Source organism: Onthophagus taurus, chromosome 6 (assembly GCF_036711975.1).
Source record: "Onthophagus taurus isolate NC chromosome 6, IU_Otau_3.0, whole genome shotgun sequence".
NCBI classification, from domain to species: Eukaryota; Metazoa; Arthropoda; class Insecta; order Coleoptera; family Scarabaeidae; genus Onthophagus; species Onthophagus taurus.
Window position 1 is genome coordinate 5,088,304 of NC_091971.1, and position 22,928 is coordinate 5,111,231.

Below are 22,928 nucleotides of genomic sequence, written 5' to 3' on the forward strand. Positions count from 1 at the left end.
CGATGGTATTGTTTCAAGGGTTTTCAGTTAATTGAAATAGTTTTCGGGACCTTGTTCGCGCAAATTGAAAATAATTTTACATTTGAAAAAATTTATCCTGTAACTTTTTAACTTGATTTTTTTTTTTAGTATTCCTTCAATTCAAAGTTGAAGAGAGACCAAGATAATCCCGGATTAGAACGTTTCGAATCGTGCCCCTTTCACAGACACCAAATTGGATTGAAATTTAATAAAACGCGAGATCCTTTCGCGGAAATCAGAGGGCATTAATCCCTCTCTCGACGAGACGAAAAAACCGTAATAAATCGCAATTCGTTTGGTTTCTCTTTTTCCCCCCGAGTGAAATTAAAACGTGAAACAACCTCGACAGAAAACGGACCGGAAATTGACGAACTTTCCGGCGAGACCTCGTAATGAAACGCGTTCAAATGAGACGAACTTAAACGAAACCCTAAATCGTTGAAATTCGTTAAATCGAAAACCTCCTAGTTTTGTAGGTAAAAAAAGTTTTGTCGTTTATATTGTTGGGGAAAAAATCCTTCATGTTTCTGATACAAAAGAAAGGTATTTATATTTTGGACACTAACGGAGTGAAATATGGAGGGATGTAAAGTCGTAGTAATTTTTTAAATTTCTTTGACATAACTGCAATTACTATGTTTTCAAATGAAATCTTTTTTCTAGAATTTTTTTAGTTGTAACCTCTTAATTTTTATACCTTACTCAAAAATAGAGTCTTTAAGCTTTAATTTAAGATATTAATCACTTACCAACTAATTAAAATAAGGTTGGAGTGATTTTTTGAAATTTTTACTTTTCCTGACATAACCCCAATTAGCAGGTTTTCATATAAGATTTTTTTCCTAGAATTTTTTTTGATCGTACCTCTATATTTTTACATCTTATTCAAAAATAGAGTCTTTAAGCTTTAATTTAAGATATTAATCACTTCCTAATTCCTCAAAATAAGGCCGGAGTGATTATTTGAAATTTTTACTTTTTTGCCATTACCCCAATTAACAGGTTTTCATATAAGATTGTATTCCTCGATTTTTTTTCGTTGGTACCACTTTATTTTTAGATCTTACTCAAAAATAGAGCCTTTAAGCTTTAATTTAAGATATTAATCACTTACCAACTAATTAAAATAAGGTTGGAGTGATTTTTTGAAATTTTTACTTTTTTGCCATAACCCCAATTAGCAGATTTTCATATAAGATTGTATTCCTCGATTTTTTCTCGTTGGTACCCCTTTATTTTTACATCTTACTCAAAAATACAGTCTTTAAGCTTTAATTTAAGATATTAATCACTTACCAACTCCTTAAAATAAGGTTGGAGTGATTTTTTGAAATTTTTACTTTTCCTGATATAACCCCAATTAGCAGGTTTTTATATAAGATTTTTTTCCTAGAAATTTTTTTGATCGTACCCCCATATTTTTACACTTTATTCAAAAATAGAGTCTTTAAGCATTAATTTAAGATATTAATCACTTTCTAATTCCTCAAAATAAGGTCGGAGTGATTTTTTGAAATTTTTAGTTTTTTGGCATAACCCCAATTAACAGGTTTTCATATAAGATTCTTTTCCTCGATGTTTTTTCGTTGGTACCACCTTATTTTTAGATCTTACTCAAAAATAGAGTCTTTAAGCTTTAATTTAAGGTATTAATCACTTACCAACTAATTAAAATAAGGTTGGAGTGATTTTTTCAAACTTTTACTTTTCCTGACATAACCCCAATTAGCAGGTTTTCATATAAGATTTTTTTCCTAGAAATTTTTTTGATCGTACCCCTATATTTTTACACTTTATTCAAAAATAGAGTCTTTAAGCATTAATTTAAGATATTAATCACTTCCCATTTCCTCAAAATAAGGCCAGAGTGATTGTTTGAAATTTTTACTTTTTTGGTATAATCCCAATTTACAGGTTTTCATATAAGATTCTTTTCCTCGATATTTTTTCGTTGGTACCCCTTTATTTTTACATCTTACTCAAAAATTGAGGTTTTAAGCTTTAATTTGAGATATTAATCACCTACCAACTTCTTAAAATAAGGTTGGACTGATTTTTTGAAATTTTTACTTTTCCTGACATAACCCTAATTAGCAGGTTTTCATATAAGATTTTTTTCCTAGAAATTTTATTGATTGTACCCCTATATTTTTACACCTTATTCAAAAATAGAGCCTTTAAGCTTTAATTTGAGATATTAATCACTTCCTAATTCCTCAAAATACGGTCGGAGTGATTTTTTTAAATTTTTACTTTTTTGGCATAACCCCAATTAACAGGTTTTCATATAAGATTCTTTTCCTTAACTTTTTTTCGTTGGTACCCCTTTATTCTTAGATCTTACTCAAAAATAGAGTACTTAAGCTTTAATTTAAGACATTAATCACTTATCAACTTCTCAAAATAAGGTTGGAGTGATTTTTTGAAATTTTTACTTTTCCTGACATAACCCCAATTAGCAGGTTTTCATATAAGCTTTTTTTCCTAGAAATTTTTTTGATCGTACCCCTATATTTTTACACCTTATTCAAAAATAGAGTCTTTAACCTTTAATTTAAGATATTAATCACTTCCTAATTCCTCAAAATAAGGTCGGGATGATTTTTTAAAATGTTTACTTTTTTGGCATAACCCCAAATAAAGATTTTTTTCTTCGATTTTTTTTCGTTGGTACCCCTTTATTTTTACATCTTACTCAAAAATAGAGGTTTTAAGCTTTCATTTAAGATATTAATCACTTACCAACTGCTTAAAATAAGGTTGGAGTGATTTTTTGAAATTTTTACTTTTCCTGACATAACCCCAATTAGCAGGTTTTCATATAAGATTTTTTTCCTAGAAATTTTTTTGATCATACCCCCATATTTTTACACCTTATTCAACAATAGAATCTTTAAGCTTTAATTTGACATATTAATCACTTCCTAATTCCTCAAAATAAGGTCAGAGTGATTTTTTTGAAATTTTTACATTTTTTGGCATAACCCCAATTAACAGGTTTTCATATAAGATTGTATTCCTCGATTTTTTCTCATTGGTACCCCTTTATTTTTACATCTTACTCAAAAATAGAGTCTTTAAGCTTTAATTTAAGATATTAATCACTTTCCAACTCTTTAAAATACGGTCGTAGTGATTTTTTGAAATTTTCAGTTTAAATCATTACTTCGTATTGTTAACTTAAATGAAAGTTGCTTGAATAAAATTTTTATATTTATAGAATGAAACTTTTTGATGTTAAAAAACAAGAATCAATCTCTTTTTTTCTTGAAAATTTAAATGGTCTCTGCGAATTGGTTTCGTCGATATAAATTCATAACCTTAACTAAATTTTTTCCATCAATAGACTCACAAAAGCTTCATTTCATGCACAAAATCAATATTAAATTGTTAAAAAACGAATTGAAATAATATCAAAGCATCAAGTGTAATAATTCGATTAATAATTTCGATGAAGTCATCGATGTATAACAAAAACTAGGTCATATTCCATCAAATAAAGCCAACACAGGCTGTTATCGAGTCATTCCACCTCGCTGATCAAATGGTAAAGTCAATTAGCTGCCTAAACGTCTATAATGAGTGTACGAAATAGATGGAACGTCACATAGCCGACGTCAACTCTTCATTATCGGATGGCGGTTCAATTTTCCCTACTTATAACTTTTTTCCAATTATTTTTAAACCTAACTTTTAAATTGAAATTGCAAATTAACTATTAGACTTTTAATTTAAAATGTTCTCATGCAAATTAACGATATAACGCAACAATACAATTTGGATGGAACGAAATTTCGGAATAACAACGGTCGCCGAGACGGGGAAAAGCAATTTCTTAAGGTCCCCGCGTAAAATTAAACCCGCAATAACGTAATGCTCAAGCTATGGCACCCCGAAATTAGAACCTCTATTTACGGCCTTGCTATATAGCAAAACGCTAGCTCGAATTTTAGCTAAAAGCGAACCCTTAACAGGGTGAAATTAAGTTAATAAAGCACGGTTACGGCCGACGACGCCGACGTTGAGAGCCCTTTTCTCGTAGCGCCAAATTCGATTCCCCACATGAAAATAGCCACTTTAAAAAATTTTTTATTTTATTTAACTCGATTTTTATTTTCACAGTTGATTCTACGTCCCAATACGATGCCATAAGAGCTTATCTAAGGGAACTGGACATCACCGAGAGTATTTGGATAGGTCTTCAACGAAATAGCAACAAACCCGAGTTTATATGGACGTAAGTGTTTTGAAATGGGCGTCGATATGAAGTGTTTAATTAAATTAGAATAGAAATGTAATTGTTCCCTCACAATTTCGGGATTAAACAGAATTGAAATATTCAGTTCACCCCGTTGGCTATAACATTTAAATGCAAACCAGACCGGGGATTTCGTTACAGTTGTGACAACCTTAGGGATTAAAATTACCCGAATTACCGAATAATAATGAGTGAATCCCAAAAACAATCAATTTGTGATGACTCTTAAATATTTGATTAGCCCTTTTTGAATTAATTATAATTTAGGGGATAAAATTCAATTTGTGGGTTAATTTCAGAACTAATTCTTTTTCGGACCTCGTCGAGTAGACGATAAAAACTTAAATAGAACTGGGACAGCTTGGAAAAGGCTCGTGAAAAATGCATTTTGGCCGGAAATTTATTCATGGAAACTACCGGGAAAGCGATACTCTAAAAAAATGACCCAATTCGTCTAGAAATTAAGTTATTTTTTTGTTTTTAATTAATTCCTTAAGCAATTTACTCGATGGTCCTTCTAAATAACTCATTTTTAATATTTCAGCGATTTCCATCTTTTAACCAACAACGATCATTGGCAAGAACCCATTCCTAAAGTTACCGAAGCACTCTGCGTTTCGATGGACCCCGCAACTGATTATAGGTGGCACCCATTAACTTGTGGGGGTCCATCTGTTTCGTCTTTCATCTGCGAATTACCAGGTAAATATTTCTGAAAGATTTAAATAACCATCACAATAAATTTAGTTGGAATAAACTCTAATTTAGAGATACTTAATCGGTTCTAATCGTTCTAAATTGTGATCGAAGCGAAACGTGTTCGAACTCGACTCTAGAGAAATTACCTCTACGCGCTACCCCGTTTCTAGACGAAGACCTAATTTGTCGACCAGGTAACAATCTATAGGACCATTAACTAGTTCGAATCGGTTTTGGTCTCCGTTTTTGGAGGTCCCATCGAAGCGAACGTACCGGCTGCTACCGGACAACTTAATTCGGCCGTATGTCCCGGAGTTGCTATCGCGTTAGTTCCGAGTGGTGCCCTACAGTTTAGGTCGTAAAGTCTATTTAGTGTCCTAGAAATGGTTTTCGAAGGGGATCGGTTAAACGATAAGGGGGGATAATTCCCTTTGTTATTTTTAGACATAAAAACGGATTAAATCCTTAATAACACGAGTGCGGGAAGTTAGCCCCCCATTTTTTGATTTTTAAATTTTTCATTGTTGTTCTAGATTGTTTTAGAGTTGTTCCACATTATTCCAAAGCAGAAAATAGAACAAATAAAAACTCGGCGAGAAAAACAGGTTTTTCGACTAGCTCCCCATTTTTGGAAATATCAGATTTGCTTTGTTGTTTTGGATTGTTCTAGTTGTTCTAGTTATTGTTCTAGAAAATGAAAATTATGGGATACAGCATTACGAAGTTGTAACTAAAAATAGGTTTAGCTGCCAAAATGTCTAGTTGATTGCTGTGACCATAGTTTCTCTATTTTCAATGCCATATTACAAATATACAGTGTGTCCATAAAGTAACGGATATAGGCGATAAAATCATAATAAACGGTTTATGAAAAAATCCCTGAAAGGGGTCTAAAGATTTTAATTTTTTAAATAATGTTGACACAACTCAATTCCAACGGCAGTTATTCCAACAAGATAGCGCGCCACCACACTTCAAGAAGTTTTACTAAATCCAAGGACAGTAGAATCTAACAGGACTGCTACATTCATTGTTGTGACAACGTGCCCGCTAACTACGTCATACCATTTGCCACGCCCAGCTCTATGCGTTTGCTGTGTATTTTTTGAGGTTATATCGTAGACATATTCATATTATTTTTGAAGTTTTATTTTTTTAGACGTAGTAATGTCTATCATGTAACCTCTAAATCTCTAAAAACACACAGCAAACGCATAGTAGTCAATGACAGTTAACAGGGCGTGGCAAATAGTGTGACGTAGTGTGCGGGCAACCAACCCATAGTGAGCTACAAAAATACAATGCATGTAGCAGTCCTGTTAGATTCTACTGTCCTTGACTAAATCAGTTTTTGACACTTAGGAAATTGTTTAAAATAATTGGTTACCATAGTTACTCATGGCTACTGCTATTTTCATCATGTCGACAAATCTGAAGTAGTTAAACTTTAAAGGAATTTTTCTCGAAAATTTTCTTATGTAAGCAATCTAAGTTCTTTCATATTTCGTAATAAAAATGTGGGATTGCCATTTGAAAAAAATACCGATGACGTCATAACTCGCTTAAAAATGGCGGAAGAAATTTAAAATCTACACCAAACAATTGCAAAAAATTTAAATCTTTAGACCCGTTTCAGGGATTTTTCCATAAACCGTTTATAATTATTATCGCCTATATTCGTTACTTTACGGACACACTGTATACTTATTATACCTAAAGCAATCCTGAACAGCTATTATTTTCACTAGAACAACTCTATAAAGAATACTCTTTGAAAATTAAAGTTTTTGGAAGTGTCAGTTAGTAATTCTTGCGTCAAAGGTTTTAAATTACACAATAACAACTAAAAAACACATAACGATCTAAAATAACTCAAACTTTGCTGATTCAAATTGTTCTAGGTGTGTTTTACGTTTTAACTAGGGAAAAATCTGAAATCTGAAACGTATTTATCTTCCTAAAAATACAGCAAAATGCAGACCTAAAAAGAAAAATAATAAATCAACAATTGAGTTATCCAACTATTCGATCAGCAAACAAAAATACATTGTATTATACATTATGTATTAAAAAATAAATATCCCTGTGTCCTACCCACACAGAGATATATTTATACAGGGTGTTTCACCGGTCATTAGACGTTTCTGGGGTTCTGGCCAAAATAAAAATTTGAGATTTCAGACTTAAGTATTATCAATTGCGTTCTCTTCGACTAAAATATTTTCAGAATTCCAGCACTTCCGGTTACACCGGAAGTCGCCACCTACTTTATTTTTTTAAATGGAACACCTGTATATTTTTACATATTTGGATTTGTCTGTTTTCATGGTTTATAAATAACACTACTTTTTGTAATTTGATTCGGCCGTTCTCGAGTTATTCGAATTTTTCCAGAAAAATCTGCTCCAGCAGACATTTATTCAAAAAAACCGAGAACACTCGAATTTTGGGATACAAAATAGCAGGTAACCATGACAACCAGTTATTTCAGATACCTTAGTAAGACAATGATTAATTTTTGATATCTGAAACTGTTGGTTGCCATGGTTACCTACTGCTATTTTGCTATTTCAATTGAATAGGACGTGATCAATAGGATTCAGGTCAGGACTTAACGCCGGCCATTCCATGACCTGAATTCCACGTTCTTGCAAAAAGTTTTTGGTGATACTGGCGGTAGGTGGCTTTGCATTGTCCTGTATTAGGATAAAATTTTAACCGACCCCATATGAAGCAGGCACCACATGGTCCTCCAAGAGGTTTTCGATGTAATTCATGCCATTTAGTCTACCATGAACAACAACAAAATCAGTTCTGTCGTCTATAGTGATTCCAGCCCAAATTATAACAGATCATTCTACAAATTCATTCGTGCTGCTGCATAAGGCGTGGTGCGCGGACAAATCTTCTAGATTTCAAATTAGCTTCTTTTAATTTGTTTCTAACAGTTTGATCAGAAATTTCTATTCCATGTGCTCGTCTTAGGTCATTTAGGAGGTCTCGTGATGTGGTAGTACGCGTACGTAGACAGGAAATCGGTCTTGATTTTGAGTAGTTTTTCGATTTCGACCTTGTTCATCTCTTCTAACATGTTGGCCAGTCTCCTGAAACCGATTCCATAAACGCCAAATAACAGAACGGGAAACTCGAAGATCCCTGCTAACATGTCAAACAGAGTGGCCATGCTGAATAAGAGCGATAGCACGAGCAACTTGCACTTCACTAAAAAAAACAGTTTTATAACAAGATTAAAACATCCCTAGGATATTTAAACATATAAAAAATTGATTTGATTGCGTATTGAAAGATTTTCAAAGATACTAAAAAGTAGAAAAACCTTATTGCTGCGTGTCAAAATGATACTAACTCCTTGAAATGCCATTATTAGTCAAAAATTAATTAATATCATTGAAAGGGGCGTTTTCCAGAAAATTTAAAGTCTTTGAAGTATGAGAAAACCAAATTGGTGTGTGTCAAAATGATTCAAATCGAATAAAAGCATCGATAAAATACTTAACGAGGATGAATAAGAAAGAAAAATGATTTTGATGAGCTTTGAAGAAGTTTCAAAGATACCAAAATATAGAAAAAGGTTATTGGTGTGTGTCAAAATGATTTTATTCGATTAAAAACATCCCAATGGTATATATAAAGAACGAAAGAATTAAAAAATTAATTTTCACTACAAAAATAATCCATAAACCATTATCGATTTGATACGATGACGCTTCTAATCAACGAAAATTGACAACTAAATTCATTTGTCATCTTTAGTAGGCTTTCATTCGCGAATTCAAAGCATACTTGACAATTTTCCACTTTGTTTTGCGTTATTAATTTACATTTTTAAGTGTAACTTAGAAGTAACTAAGAGTTGTGACATTGTTTTTGTAATTTTCTTTAGTTAAATATATGCCGTTGAAGTAAACCAAATTTGATTTGTCTAGAACTATTATTTAAAAAGTTACAAATTTCGAAAAGTGTTCCCCTAATTTTTTTGAGCAGGGTATATAAATATATCTCTGTGTGGTTGGGACACAGAGATATTTAGTTTTTAATACATAATGTATAATAATGTCCCGCACTCTAATAACACAAACTTAAATCGAAACTATTTTGAATTTTAAAAGTATTTTTAAATTTCCTTTTAGTTGCAACTTGATAATCTGTAAAGCGATAAATTTCGTCGACTTGCATTAGTCCGGGTTTTCAGAGGGAATGGTTTTAAATAGAATTTGCTAGTTGGAAAGGTCCTTGGACATTAATGCAAGAGTAGAATTTATGTTTTAGCTTTGAGCATTAAATTTAATTAAAAAATCACCAAGCTAAAAGCTTTAAAAGTATTGTTTATTATTTTTTGTATCACACAAATACGATTTATGCAAGATTATTCTTAGGATTGTTAAAAAAAATTTTTGGTGAATAACAATGCGAACGTTAAAGTGCATTGCGGAAGTGCTATTGGTTACAGGTCATGTATCCACCTATTGGTAAGGAGTGAAAGCGACGACTCAAGCGTAGACGAGCGCAATACAGACGTTATGTTGCGATAACAGACCTCTTCATATCGTGAACTATTTTCAAAATCACATAAGAGTGAACGAAGCGAACATTTCGATTCAATAATATGCAAATCGATATGGTTTATGAATTATTTTTGTAGTGCAAAATTAATTTTTTTAATTCTTTCGTTCTTTATATATACCATTGGGATGTTTTTAATCGAATAAAATCATTTTGACATACACCAATAACCTTTTTCTATATTTTGATATCTTTGAAATTCCTTCAAAACTCAGCAAAATTATTTTTCTTTCTTATTCATTTCTCGTTAAGTATTCTATTGATGTTTTTAATCGATTTGAATCATTTTGACACACACCAATCAGGTTTTTTTATACTCCAAAGACTTTAAATTTTCTGGAAAACGCCCCTTTTAATGATATTAATTAATTTTTGACTAATAATGGGATTTCAAGGAGTTACCAATCAATTAGTATCATTCAAAAAAAGGCTTCTTTCTTTCTCAAGAGCTCACGTTTTAGTTTAGTTTAACAACCTTTTCTAGTAGTAATATTGTGAATTAATTGTTTATAGTTTATAAGCTAATTTTCTCTAGTGTCTCTATTGACTACTAGATTAGGACTCAAATGGTATGTTTATATAAGTTTTTGAGTAATTTATTTGAGAGTACACGATATACCTCTGCGTTGCCCATTCTTATCCTATTCGTGTTGTTTTTTTTTAATATTTAGTCACCCCGAATTACACCGGTGGTGTGAAGATTGTATCCTTGTCTCTTTATCATTGGCCTTGTCTTTTGGGTTTGCTAATTATTTAACTGTTTACTGAACCAGTCTGCTAATTATGAGCAAGCAATTAGAATCCATTCTTAATAAAAAGTCAGCAACCGTTCAGGACGTTTTGGTCTGAGTTAAATATAATTAAAACAAAAACAAGCGAAATAGCAGAACTTCAGCAGGAAGTTACAAATCTAAAGGAGGGGAATGCTGTTTCCCTCCTTTGAATGCTAGGGAAAATAATTTAATCTTCTTTAATGTTCCCGATTCTACTGAAAATCGAGCCGGTTTAGAAAAAGCGATTTGTCGTGATACGTTGGAAGTAGACATTGCTGATAAAGACATTATACAGGCTCACAGAATAGATAGGGCGAAAGACAAACCAATCGTTGTAAAATTCTCATCGTTACCTTTTCGGAATGAAGTTCTTAAGACCGCGTACAAACTCAGGGGTAATACAGACAGAATAGTTTTGGATAGAGACCTAACCCCGGAAGATCGTGCAGAGAATATCATACTTAAGACTAGATATGAGCTTGTGCAGAAGGGCGTTAACTTTGGCAATAAGCGGTACTCAGCGGGAGACATATTATACAATTCATCGTTTATTGAAGATATTTGTATAGCTGAGCTTTTTCTTCTGGGGTTGCTTTAGCGAACCCATCATCTTTTAAGGTGCTTGCGCACCGAAAACAAAAGCTAATCGCAAATAGATTATAATTGTCTCATTTTAGAATCATATCGGGTACGGTTGGTCATTTAAATGTGGGATCATTGCAGCCTCACTTTGATGCTTTGTCCCCTCAGTAGTCTTTAACGCTGATATTGTTGCACTATCAGAAACGTGGTTATCATCTGGTAGTCGGATTCTTTGTTTGCTTTGGATTCCCATAAATTATGGCGCCAGGATAGATCATCCAGGGGATGTGGTGTGACTTTCTTCGTACGGAAAGGTATTCAAATAAATGTATTAAAAGCACTTTCCAATGATCATATTGAATACCTATGGCTTGCTGAGTAGGTGCAAAATGTCAAATTTGCAGTTGGTCTTGCGTCTCGTACTAGAGTCTCGCAGATAAGTATTTCTGCAAAATTTCTGTAAATATTTGCGTATCTACACGCTGGAATTCCAGTAATGATATGTTGAAAGTACCTCTTGAAGGTAGACATAGACTTGGTGCATTGTGTCAAAATGTTGTTGATTTAAAACCATATGCTCTTGAGGGCAAAGAATAGATACTGCTAGAAGAAGTGCATAAATTACTAGTCCACTTTCAAATACTTTCCAAGAAACTCGGAGAATGGAAGTATGTCAAATTACCTATGGTGGTTGTATGTATCAATATACTAATGGATAATATTGAGAGCAAAATATTTGCACGCTGTCGAAGAGCAGCTTATTGTTAGTTTTCAGGCTGCGAGAGACAAAATATTAAAGCATTATCGTAAAACTAATTAGATTTATGCTGCAGTTTAAATTCTCGATTCGCAACATAAGATAGAAGTTTTTGATATGATAAGATGGAGCCAAGAATTAAAAGAGACTTGGGTTCAGAAATTTGAAGATGTATACAAAGCCTATTTCCATCAATCAGAAGGCCAATGTTCGAAAGTAACGGCATTGGATTTTGTATGCAGTAAATCCTACGCCTTCCGAAGTAGAATGGATGCAGGAGCTTCAAAAATATTATTCTATGGCTCGGTGTAATAAAGACACAGATATACGACACTGGTGGAAAATGCATGCTTCTGAATTTCCTATTTTAAGTTTAATGGCACGAAATCTCTTAAGCATACCGGCTACTTCAGTCCCGGTGGAAAGATTATTATCATGTGCTGCATTAACTATACATTACATTACATAGAATATATATCGGGTAGGCGGACCAACCAACCTTGCACCGCGACCCTAAGGATCTATTGTACCCCGATATTATCAAATTTCACCGTGCAGTCCAATGCTCTTAACGAACATTAATACCATGCTCGGCGAAAGGTCATTCAGATCTTTTGAAGAGATAAACTGCGACCCAAAAATCGAGAATCTGATACGGTTAACGGCAAGGCAGTGGCATAAAACATGCTCAACCGTCTCTGCTTCCTCCGCACATAGTCGGCATTCAACATAGTCGGCTAAACCCAACAAGTTGAGGTGTGCTTTTAATCGGCAGTGCCCAGTAAAAGCACCCATTAGAACTTTTATGCTACTACGGACAAGTCCTAAAATATTCCCGGGTTTGACAGTGGCGATGTTAATAAACACCTTAGCATGTCTCATTCCAGGAAAACTGGTCCACAGTAGGCGAAGTCTCTCTTCAGCCCACAGTCCAATCCTATATTTGGCCATCGCAAATAATAATAATGTCTTTATTCGTACCAACATCAAATTAACAAATTAAATATTCTATACAAAACAAATAAAATAAAATACTAAATTCACTAGTAAATTATAATAGTACGAAATGGCGAAGTTCAGTGCCGAGACACTGCTCAACTTAACCTTAAATTCCATTATAATAATATTCAAAAAATTCCAAAACGTTCAGCAACAAGCGAACAAACTAGATATATAAAGAAAATTATTAAAGAAATACCTCTGCCAGTACAGACAGAAACGGAAAAAAAAAATGTAAAAAAAAAGAAAACTAATACTTAATAAATGCCACCTTCGCCTTACATTTAAATAGTTAGGATGGCCGTCTGTTGATCAAGTAAGCAACCAAACACTCGCTTTTTAAATGAGGAGACGCTTGCTAGCAGTTTCGTTTCAGTGGGTAAATCATTGTACATCTTTACAATCTGATAACTGAAGCTCCGTTTAAATAATTCCGTATTGTGGTTAGGAGGTGACAGAGCCCCCCTGAATCTCAAATTCAAGTTATGAATGTCAGTGCGATATTGAATTTTTTGGCATAAATATTGAGGCTTTTCTCTCTGAATTATGTTGTAATAAAACACACAACAATGCAGCTGCCTCCTACGGACCATATTAAGCCATTTTACCTCTGTCAACTTATGTGAAATTCTGTCATACTTCCTAATCCCGAAAATAAATCGCAGACAGGCGTTCTGAACCCTCTGTATGCGCTGCTCATCGACCCTAAGTAAAGACGGCCCATACACCACATCTCCAAAATTAAATTTTGATAAAATCGGCGCATTACAAAGTAGAGTCTTAGTGTTGACAGTGAGAAGATGGCGAGAGGGGTACAGAGCTTTTAGTTTACCAAACGCACCCTGAAGCACACTTGTCACGTGACTCCGGAATCTCAAATCCGAATCCATCACCAACCCAATTACGTGCTTCAGATACAATGGGGAGCGTTGATCCGTTGACCGTTACCCTGACATCTCCACCATAACGCAAAATATCCATTTTTCGGCCAAATATCATAACTTTTGATTTATTCGGATTGATTACTAAACTGTGATGGTTGGCGGCAGACACCAGATCCGACAATTCTATATTCAATAAATTCAGATAATGTTGTTGTTCTTGAGGTTTATATGATATATACACCTGAGTATCGTCTGCGTAAAAATGAACTTTGCAGTACTTAAAAATATTACTTAAGCACAGAACCCTGCGCCACACCCGACCCAAGAAGGCGTACATTAGATTGATGGTTAGACAGCTGCACGTATTGTTGACGACCACTTAAGAAATTCTCAAAGAATGCAACTGCTGAATCTTCCAGCCCATAGTGCTTTAAAATAGTTAGTAAGAGGTTGTGATTTACTGTATCAAATGCCTTCGTGTAATCCAATGGAACAAGTATAGTCATGTACCCTCTATCTGTTGCACCCATTATGTCATCGATTACACACGTTAAAGCAGTCGTACAACTGTGACCATGTCTAAATCCAGACTGAACCGAAGGAAGGATGTTATTAATTTCCAGGTGATGCTGCAGTTGACCATTAATAATTTTTTCCATGATTTTTGACATTGCCGTTAGTATACTTATTGGACGAAGGTCAGAAACGAGGATCGGATTAGCAACTTTTGAAATCGGGCGCACGACTGCTACTTTCCACAAAGAAGGAAATACACTATTTTGAATACAAAAATTAACAAGATGTGTGACATAAGGCAGTAGAAATGGCATACAGTATTCTAATGTTTTAACCGATACTCCATCGGTACCAATTGCATTAGATTTAATTGATTTCAAAATCTTCAGAACATCGCTTTCAGATACTGTAGAAAATCTGAGAGGGATTACAACACGTTCATTTAAGTTGGAATACATATTATTATCAATGGTGGTATTAGTGCTGGGAAGCGAATCAATAAAGAAATCGTTAATAATAGAAGCATCTTGAAAGTGGTTAGGAAGCGATCTATGTTTGGACTTAAAAAAAATCCGTGGATTTCAAAGTATGCCAGGTCTTAGCACCGTTACCCAAATCCAAAAAATTTTGTAAATATTTTTGTTTACAATTGCGATGCATATTTGTAACCAAGTTACACGCCGTTTTATATAGCTGCCAATGCGCGGGGTCTCGTGAGCGCTTAAAAGATTGAAGCAGTTTATCTCGATTTTGCATTGCTGCTCTTAGTTCAGCAGATATCCAGGGGGCCCCTGGCTTAGTAATTCGAGCTTTCTTTAGCGGCGCGTGCAGATCCAATAGCACTAGTATATTTTCAGTTAGAAATCTAACTTTTTCATGTATAGTCTGTATCTCGTATAGAATTCGCCAGGGCAATGATTGTAAGTGCTTATAAAACATTAACTCGCTAAAACCAACGTAGTTCCGATATGTCTTGAAAAGGGGTACAACCCTCTCCTGTGGTGTATGTAGCTCAACAAAGACCAGAGAATGATCCGACAGATCATTATCCAACACCCCACTATCAGACACTAATTCATCGTTAGAGAACAGAATAACATCAAGCAAAGTGGCAGTTTTCGGGGTGACTCGTGTTGGCTCTTTAATTAGCCGCTGCAGTCCAAACACCTCCAGAGTATTAATCAATTCAGAAAGTTGAAATGATACACTAACTGCTGGTTCCGGCCCCACAAACTCTTCAGCGCTGCCATCTCGTGCTAGCTTATCTGCCGCTTCATTGCCAGCAACCCCAGAGTGACCCGGGACCCAGATCAGAGAGACTCTGTTATCACAACTCAATGTGTTTAATGTTCTCTTACAATCATTAACCAGAGCCGACACCGTTTTCACGGCTTGCAGCGCTTGGAAAGCGGCTTGACTGTCTGAGAAAATTCGTACTGTCATGTTCTTCACCCCTCTTTCAAGAAGGATTTTAGCACCCATGTCAATAGCAAATACTTCCGCCTGGAATACAGTACAGTACGTACCCAGGCTGTAGGCTTGCTTAATTCGAGGTGTCTGGCAGTATACTCCTGCTCTTACCCCTTCAGGCGTTTTTGAACCATCTGTGTACAAGCAAATGTCTGACCGAACCAGAGAATTTTCATTTTCGATCCATGACTAGTACAGTCTGGTATCGAGCATTAATCACTGATAGTGATACCGCCAAATCTCACGGCATTGATAGCACAGTATCAGTGCTTATAATGTCTTCCGCAGCCCATTGGTAGGACATGTTGGAACAGTTTTGAGCATATTGCTTAAATCTGTGAATGGTTGTTCTAGCCACTTTCTCTATATGCAAATGCAGAGGAGATAGGCCAAGCAGAACCTCCATTGCTAGAGTTGGCGTTGTGCCTATCGCACTGCATTAACTATAAGAAAACATCGAAATCGCCTTAATAATAAATCTGCACGATGTTTGTTATGTCCCTGAATGCGATGGAAAGTACTCTTTTGCTTTCAATTCTCTTTTTTATTATATTTTGTTAGTCAATTTAATTACTTAGGATTAATTATAAAATTATTTTGAAAATCATTTAATTATAAATGATTATTATTATTATTTTGACACACACCAATAAGCTTTTTCTACTTTTTAGTATCTTTGAAATTCTTTCAATTCGCAACCAAATCATTTTTTTACATGTTTAAGTATCCTAGGGATGTTTTAACCCTGTCATAAAACTGTTTTTTGGTTAATAATATCATTTTCTTTTCAATTATTTTTATTTGTAGTTCCAACTTGGGCTACAGGACCAAAAGGCTGTCTCTTAACCGAGTTACCATCTTTAACGGTTCTTTACAACCCAGAACAATCAGCTCTTGAATTGACTTCCGATTGTGGGTTAGATGGGACGAAAAGGATTGCGTGTAAAGGAAATGCTGTAAGTTGATTAATTTTAATATGAGAAAGAAGTGGGTTTTTAATTTGTTTTTTTTTTAGAACCGGGATCAAATGATAAAGCAATTAGCTTGCACTATAACGGATGATTTTGATGATAAATCAACTAAATTACCTGCAACAACTCAACATTCTCCGATTACCGAAAACGATGAATTTACCAATACTGTTTATGAGTATTCTTCATCAACGAGGCATAGAAGAGATACGGAGGCGACCCAAAAACCCACAGAAAGTGGAGTTTTTGAAATAAGTACAAGTTTTTATCAACCAACTTCTTTAACTGTGGGGGTTTCAACTAATTTCTCTCCGAAAACGTCCAATTCAGAAACACCTTCAAGGGAAATAATGGAGGAGTCAACCACGTTTAAACCGGAAGATACTTCATCAATTGAAAATTTTGAAAGTAGCAGTGTTGATTTTGAAACGAGCGATTTTCCAAGTGTAATAAATCAAGGGCAACTCTTTGGGATTATAGAAAATGGAACTAATTATGATATAATCGAGCTAAACGAAACTGGTACCGAAGAAAGTGTCAAAAAAGAGGGTGTAATAAATCAAGAAATGATTAAAGAAACATTTAAAAAAGTTTCAAAAGAATTTTCAGAAACTCCAATTGAAGTTGTATCAACTTCACAATCGATTCAAAAAGAATCACAATCATCAAAACTCTTAAAGAAATTGTACGGAAAAAATTTAAACGACCTTCAACAAAGTGATGATAAAACGCTCAATAAAGAAGTGGAAATGATTCCTCCACTTCCCGGGAGTCCGATGATGAAATTAAATAGAACCCATCGAAAACAATTACCGATTATAGAAGATTTCGATGATAACGACGAGATTGATCTTGATATTGATAATAAATTGATCGAAAAAGAAACCGAAGAAGTCCAACATAAAACGGTCGAAGTAAAACTACATAAAAACGGCGAAAAAAATGAAAGTAATCCGATTATTTATGTAACTACAAAAACTGGGGCGAAAAAATTTAAAAAAAGTATGGATGTAAAAAAAGAATTAATTAAAAAGGAGATTACATCAACACCTCAAGGTGATTCAGAAGATTTTAAGGAAGAAATGAAAGGAGAAAACCCGATTAAAGAAATTTCAACGATTAAACCACAAATAATTAACGAAAATAATAAAAAAGATAATAAGGGAAATGAAGAAAACAAAGATGAAATTAATGATGATGATGATGAAGATCGTTCAAAATATACAGTTAGTATTGATGATATGATCTCAACAACTCAACCCCCATTAATTTCAAGCACAATAATTTCGAAAGATTTAGAATTAATTATAGATGAACTCAACAAAACCAACAATAATAATGGCTCATTTAAAATTTCTCCTAAACAATTCGATGAAACATCCTCAGATAAACCAGATGTTGATTTTCAAGATGATATCGCAAATTTTGAGGGTACTGGTGAACCGAAAGATACACCGGAAGTTCAACCAAGACCAAATCGACAACGGCAATTGACGAGAAATCAACGGAAAACTTTTTATCCCTATTTTTTCAGTAGAATGCTCGGTTGAAATGCGGATTAAATTAAAAAAAAATGTTTCGAAATAAAATAATACCACAAAAAAATAGTAACAAAAAAAATAAATAATCATTTTTACCGTTTATGTGAGTTTTTTACTAAATAAAACATGATTAAAAAAATACAGGTGCCAAAAATTGAAATATGAGATGAAAATGATTGAAAAACAAAAAAAAATTGCAACGAAATTTTTTGATTTAAAAGAAAAATGAGATTTTTGAAAAACATTTTTCGTCAATTACAATGAAACTGGATTTAAAGAGGGGTCACACGCGAGTACCAAACATAAAGTACCAACATTTAGGTAACAGTTAAAGAAAAAGGAACCGAAAATGGTATTGTTAGTTATTGTAGTTGTAGTTTCAACATTGATTTTATACCTATATAGAATATTCTAGATCAGCTAGATTAATGAATAATGAGTAAAATAAAAATCATTAGGATAACATAATGTTAAATAGAGAATGTTTCGTTTATTTCAGTGTTTTCTAATAACAATAAAGAGATTTAATTATCTTGATTAACCGCACAAGTTTATTTTATAGAATCTGCAATTATTTAATGAGTATTTAAGATAAAATTGTATTTCTCCAAATTTTATATTTTATATTTAAAATATATATCCAGAAGCACTCCAAGCCTCAAAAATGGGTGTAGAGTTGGAAGATCAAAACCTGACATCCCTTTACTTTGTTAATAACCAAATTGTTGTAGCACTTAGTGGAAACTCATAGAATATCGGAAGTGGGGACTGAATATCAATATGGATATGACAGAATATATATGGTAATACCAATGACGCGACAGATCTTGAACTAAAAATAAACAACAAAATAGGAACTTAGGGATTAGACAGATTATGACTGTAATGCAAACAATAACACAAGATATGAGATAGCAGGAGATTTTAGGCTTTAACATAAGTTTGGGCATAATTGGAGACATTTTGTACGTATGATGAAGATCAGACATGTATTAAGTTCGATTTTATTTGTGAAATAATTGCAAAGATAAGACACCATATTAATATTAATAAAACTTGTGGGATTATTCTTTATTGTTAACAGAAAAACGCTCCTTTTATTTTAATATTTATTATTAGTGTTGATAATAAAAGGCGTTAGAACCATCATATTTATTAATAGATGGGTAGTTTTAGTTTGAAAAGAATTTTTGAAAGGAAAGTTTTTTTTTAACACTGACATTTCATCATTACAGATTTATAATGAATTTTTTAGATTACGTTTCAAGGTTCCCTTCACAAAAATTTAGTCATATTTCTCATTTTTTAATTAAGATTTGAAACATTTTATGAATCAAAACTTTCCTTAAAAAGAATCTTAAAAAAATATTACTAGATGTAATAACCTAATTACTTTAGATACAAAAATAGACTTTTTGAGCTACTGTTAGTGGTAAATGTTGATTCTTAAGCGGCACACGTGGCAAAAACACTTTAAGAGCTATGCACCGTCCTGCTTCCCGTCCTCCTAAAGACTTTAAATAATTTAATGATGGTTATTTTTAACATTAAAAGACTTTTTTCATTTTATTAAATAAAAAATTTTGTTGATTTTTGAATTAATTATGCGATGGAACGCACAAATTGCTCAATTTTTTCTCTACAATTTCCATTTTCAATTTCTTTGTATGAAATAAATAAATTAACGATTTTATTAGGTACTTAAAGTTTACTTTTAATTATTATTACATATATTGTGTAAATATTAACCAATGATTGTGCTAATATTATGTAATTAATAAATAAATATTAAAGAAAATATTTCTTTTCGTTAATCTCATTTCCAACAAACGTCAAATTAAAATAGCGATTTTTAAAAATGTGTATAAAATAAGTTTTTTAACCCAGAAACTTTAAAGTTGGTATAATTAATCCTAAAACGTTCCTTTATAATCTCACAAAGTTTTATTTCTTGAATCCTATTCGATTAGGAGAAAATTTTTTTTGTTAATCTCATTTCCAACAAACGTCAAATTAAATAGGCGATTTTTAAAAATATATATAAAATAAGTTGTTGAACCCAGAAACTTTAAAGTTGGTATAATTAATCCTAAAACGTTCCTTTATAACCCCACAAAGTTTTGTTTCTTGAATCCTATTCGTTTTGGAGAAAATAATTTTTTTCGTTAATGTTATTTCTAACAAACGTCAAATTAAATAGGCGATTTTTAAAAATATATATAAAATGAGTTGTTGAACCCAGAAACTTTAAAGTTGGTATAATTAATCCTAAAACATTTCTTTATAACCTCACAAAGTTTTATTTCTTGAATCCTATTCGTTTTGGAGAAAATAATTTTTTTCGTTAATCTCATTTCTAACAAACGTCAAATTAAATAGGCGATTTTTAAAAATATATATAAAATGAGTTGTTGAACCCAGAAACTTTAAAGTTGGTATAATTAATCCTAAAACGTTCCTTTATAACCTCACAAAGTTTTATTTCTTGAATCCTATTTGTTTAGGAGAAAATATTTTTTTTCGTTAATCTCATTTCCAACAAATGTTAAATTAAATCGTCGATTTTTAAAAATATATATAAAATAAGTTTTTCAACCTAGAAACTTTAAATTTTGTGTAATTAATCCTAAAACGTTCCTTTATAACCTCACAAAGTTTTATTTCTTGAATCCTATTCGTTTTGGAGAAAATAATTTTTTTCGTTAACAAACGTCAAATTAAATAGGCGATTTTAAAAAATATATATAAAATAAGTTGTTGAACCCAGAAACTTTAAAGTTGGCATAATGAACCCTAAAATGTTCTTTTATAACCTCACAATGTTTTATTTATTGAATCCTATTCGTTTTAGAGAAAATGTGTTTTTTGTTAATCTCATTTCCAACAAACGTCAAATTAAAACAGCGATTTTAAAAAATATATATAAAATGGGTTGTTGAACCCAGAAACTTTAAAGTTGGTATAACTAATCCTAAAACGTTCCTTTATAATCTCACAAAGTTTTATTTCTTGAATCCTATTCGTTTAGGAGAAAATAATTTTTTTTGTTAATCTCATTTCCAACAAATGTCAAATCAAATCAGCGATTTTTAAAAATATATATAAAATAAGTTTTTCAACCCAGAAACTTTAAAGTTGGTATAATTAATCCTAAAACGTTCCTTTATAACCCCACAAAGTTTTATTTCTTGAATCCTATTCGATTAGGAGAAAATTTTTTTTGTTAATCTCATTTCCAACAAACGTCAAATTAAATAGGCGATTTTTAAAAATATATATAAAAAAAGTTTTTTAACCCAGAAACTTTAAAGTTGGTATAATTATTCCTAAAACGTTCCTTTATAACCTTACAAAGTTTTATTTCTTGAATCCTATTCGTTTTGGAGAAAATAACTTTTTTCGTTAATCTCATTTCCAACAAACGTCAAATTAAATAGACGATTTTTAAAAATATATATAAAATGAGTTGTTGAACCCAGAAACTTTAAAGTTGGTATAATTAATCCTAAAACGTTCCTTTATAACCTCACAAAGTTTTATTTCTTGAATCCTATTCGTTTAGGAGAAAATAATTTTTTTTGTTAATCTCATTTCCAACAAACATCAAATTAAAACAGCGATTTTTAAAAATATATATAAAATAAGTTTTTCAACCCAGAAACTTTAAAGTTGGTATAATTAATCCTAAAACGTTCCTTTATAACCTCACAAAGTTTTATTTCTTCAATCCTATTCGATTAGGAGAAAATAATTCTTTTCGTTAATCTCATTTCCAACAAACGTCAAATTAAAACAGTGATTTTTAAAATTATATATAAAATAAGTTTTTCAACCCAGAAACTTTAAAGTTGGTATAATTAATCCTAAAACGTTCCTTTATAACCTCACAAAGTTTTATTTCTTGAATCCTATTCGTTATGGAGAAAATAATTTTTTTCGTTAATCTCATTTCTAACAAACGTCAAATTAAATAGGCGATTTTTAAAAATATATATAAAATGAGTTGTTGAACCCAGAAACTTTAAAGTTGATATAATTAATCCTAAAACGTTCCTTTATAACCTCACAAAGTTTTATTTCTTGAATCCTATTCGTTTAGGAGAAAATAATTTTTTTCGTTAATCTCATTTCTAACAAACGTCAAATTAAAGCAGCGATTTTAAAAAATATATATAAAATGAGTTGTTCAACACAGAAACTTTAAAATTGGTATAATTAATCCTAAAACGTTTTTTTATAACCCCACAAAGTTTTATTTCTTGAATCCTATTCGTTTTGGAGAAAATTTTTTTCGTTAATCTCATTTCTAACAAACATCAAATTAAAACAGTGATTTTAAAAAATATATATAACATGATTTGTTGAACCCAGAAACTTTAAAGTTGGTATAATTAATCCTAAAACGTTTCTGTATAACCTCACAAAGTTTTATTTCTTGAATCCTATTCGTTTTGGAGAAAATAATTTTTTTTGTTAATCTCATTTCCAACAAACGTTAAATTAAATCAGCGATTTTTAAAAATATATATAAAATAAGTTTTTCAACCCAGAAACTTTAAAGTTGGTATAATTAATCCTAAAACGTTCCTCTATAACCTTACAAAGTTTTATTTCTTGAATCCTATTCGTTTTGGAGAAAATAATTTTTTTCGTTAATCTTATTTCTAACAAACATCAAATTAAAACAGTGATTTTAAAAAATATATATAACATGATTTGTTGAACCCAGAAACTTTAAAGTTGGTATAATTAATCCTAAAACGTTCCTTTATAACCTCACAAAGTTTTATTTCTTGAACCCTATTCGATTAGGAGAAAATAATTTTTTTATTAATCTCATTTCCAACAAACGTCAAATTAAAACGGCGATTTT

At 32.1% G+C, this 22,928-nt stretch overlaps 1 protein-coding gene across 1 annotated transcript in view; it reads left to right on the forward strand.

Annotated features, from left to right (window-relative positions):
* LOC111420649 (uncharacterized) overlaps positions 1-19,855 on the forward strand; it is a 50,322-nt gene extending 30,467 nt beyond the window's left edge. The window contains exons 4-7 of the mRNA XM_023053687.2: positions 4,144-4,258; positions 4,824-4,981; positions 16,351-16,499; positions 16,559-19,855. Coding sequence (XP_022909455.1) covers positions 4,144-4,258; positions 4,824-4,981; positions 16,351-16,499; positions 16,559-18,064 — 1,928 coding nt within the window. The 3' untranslated portion in view covers positions 18,065-19,855. The remainder of the gene's footprint in view (positions 1-4,143; positions 4,259-4,823; positions 4,982-16,350; positions 16,500-16,558) is intronic.
* Positions 19,856-22,928: the final 3,073 nt, after the last annotated feature.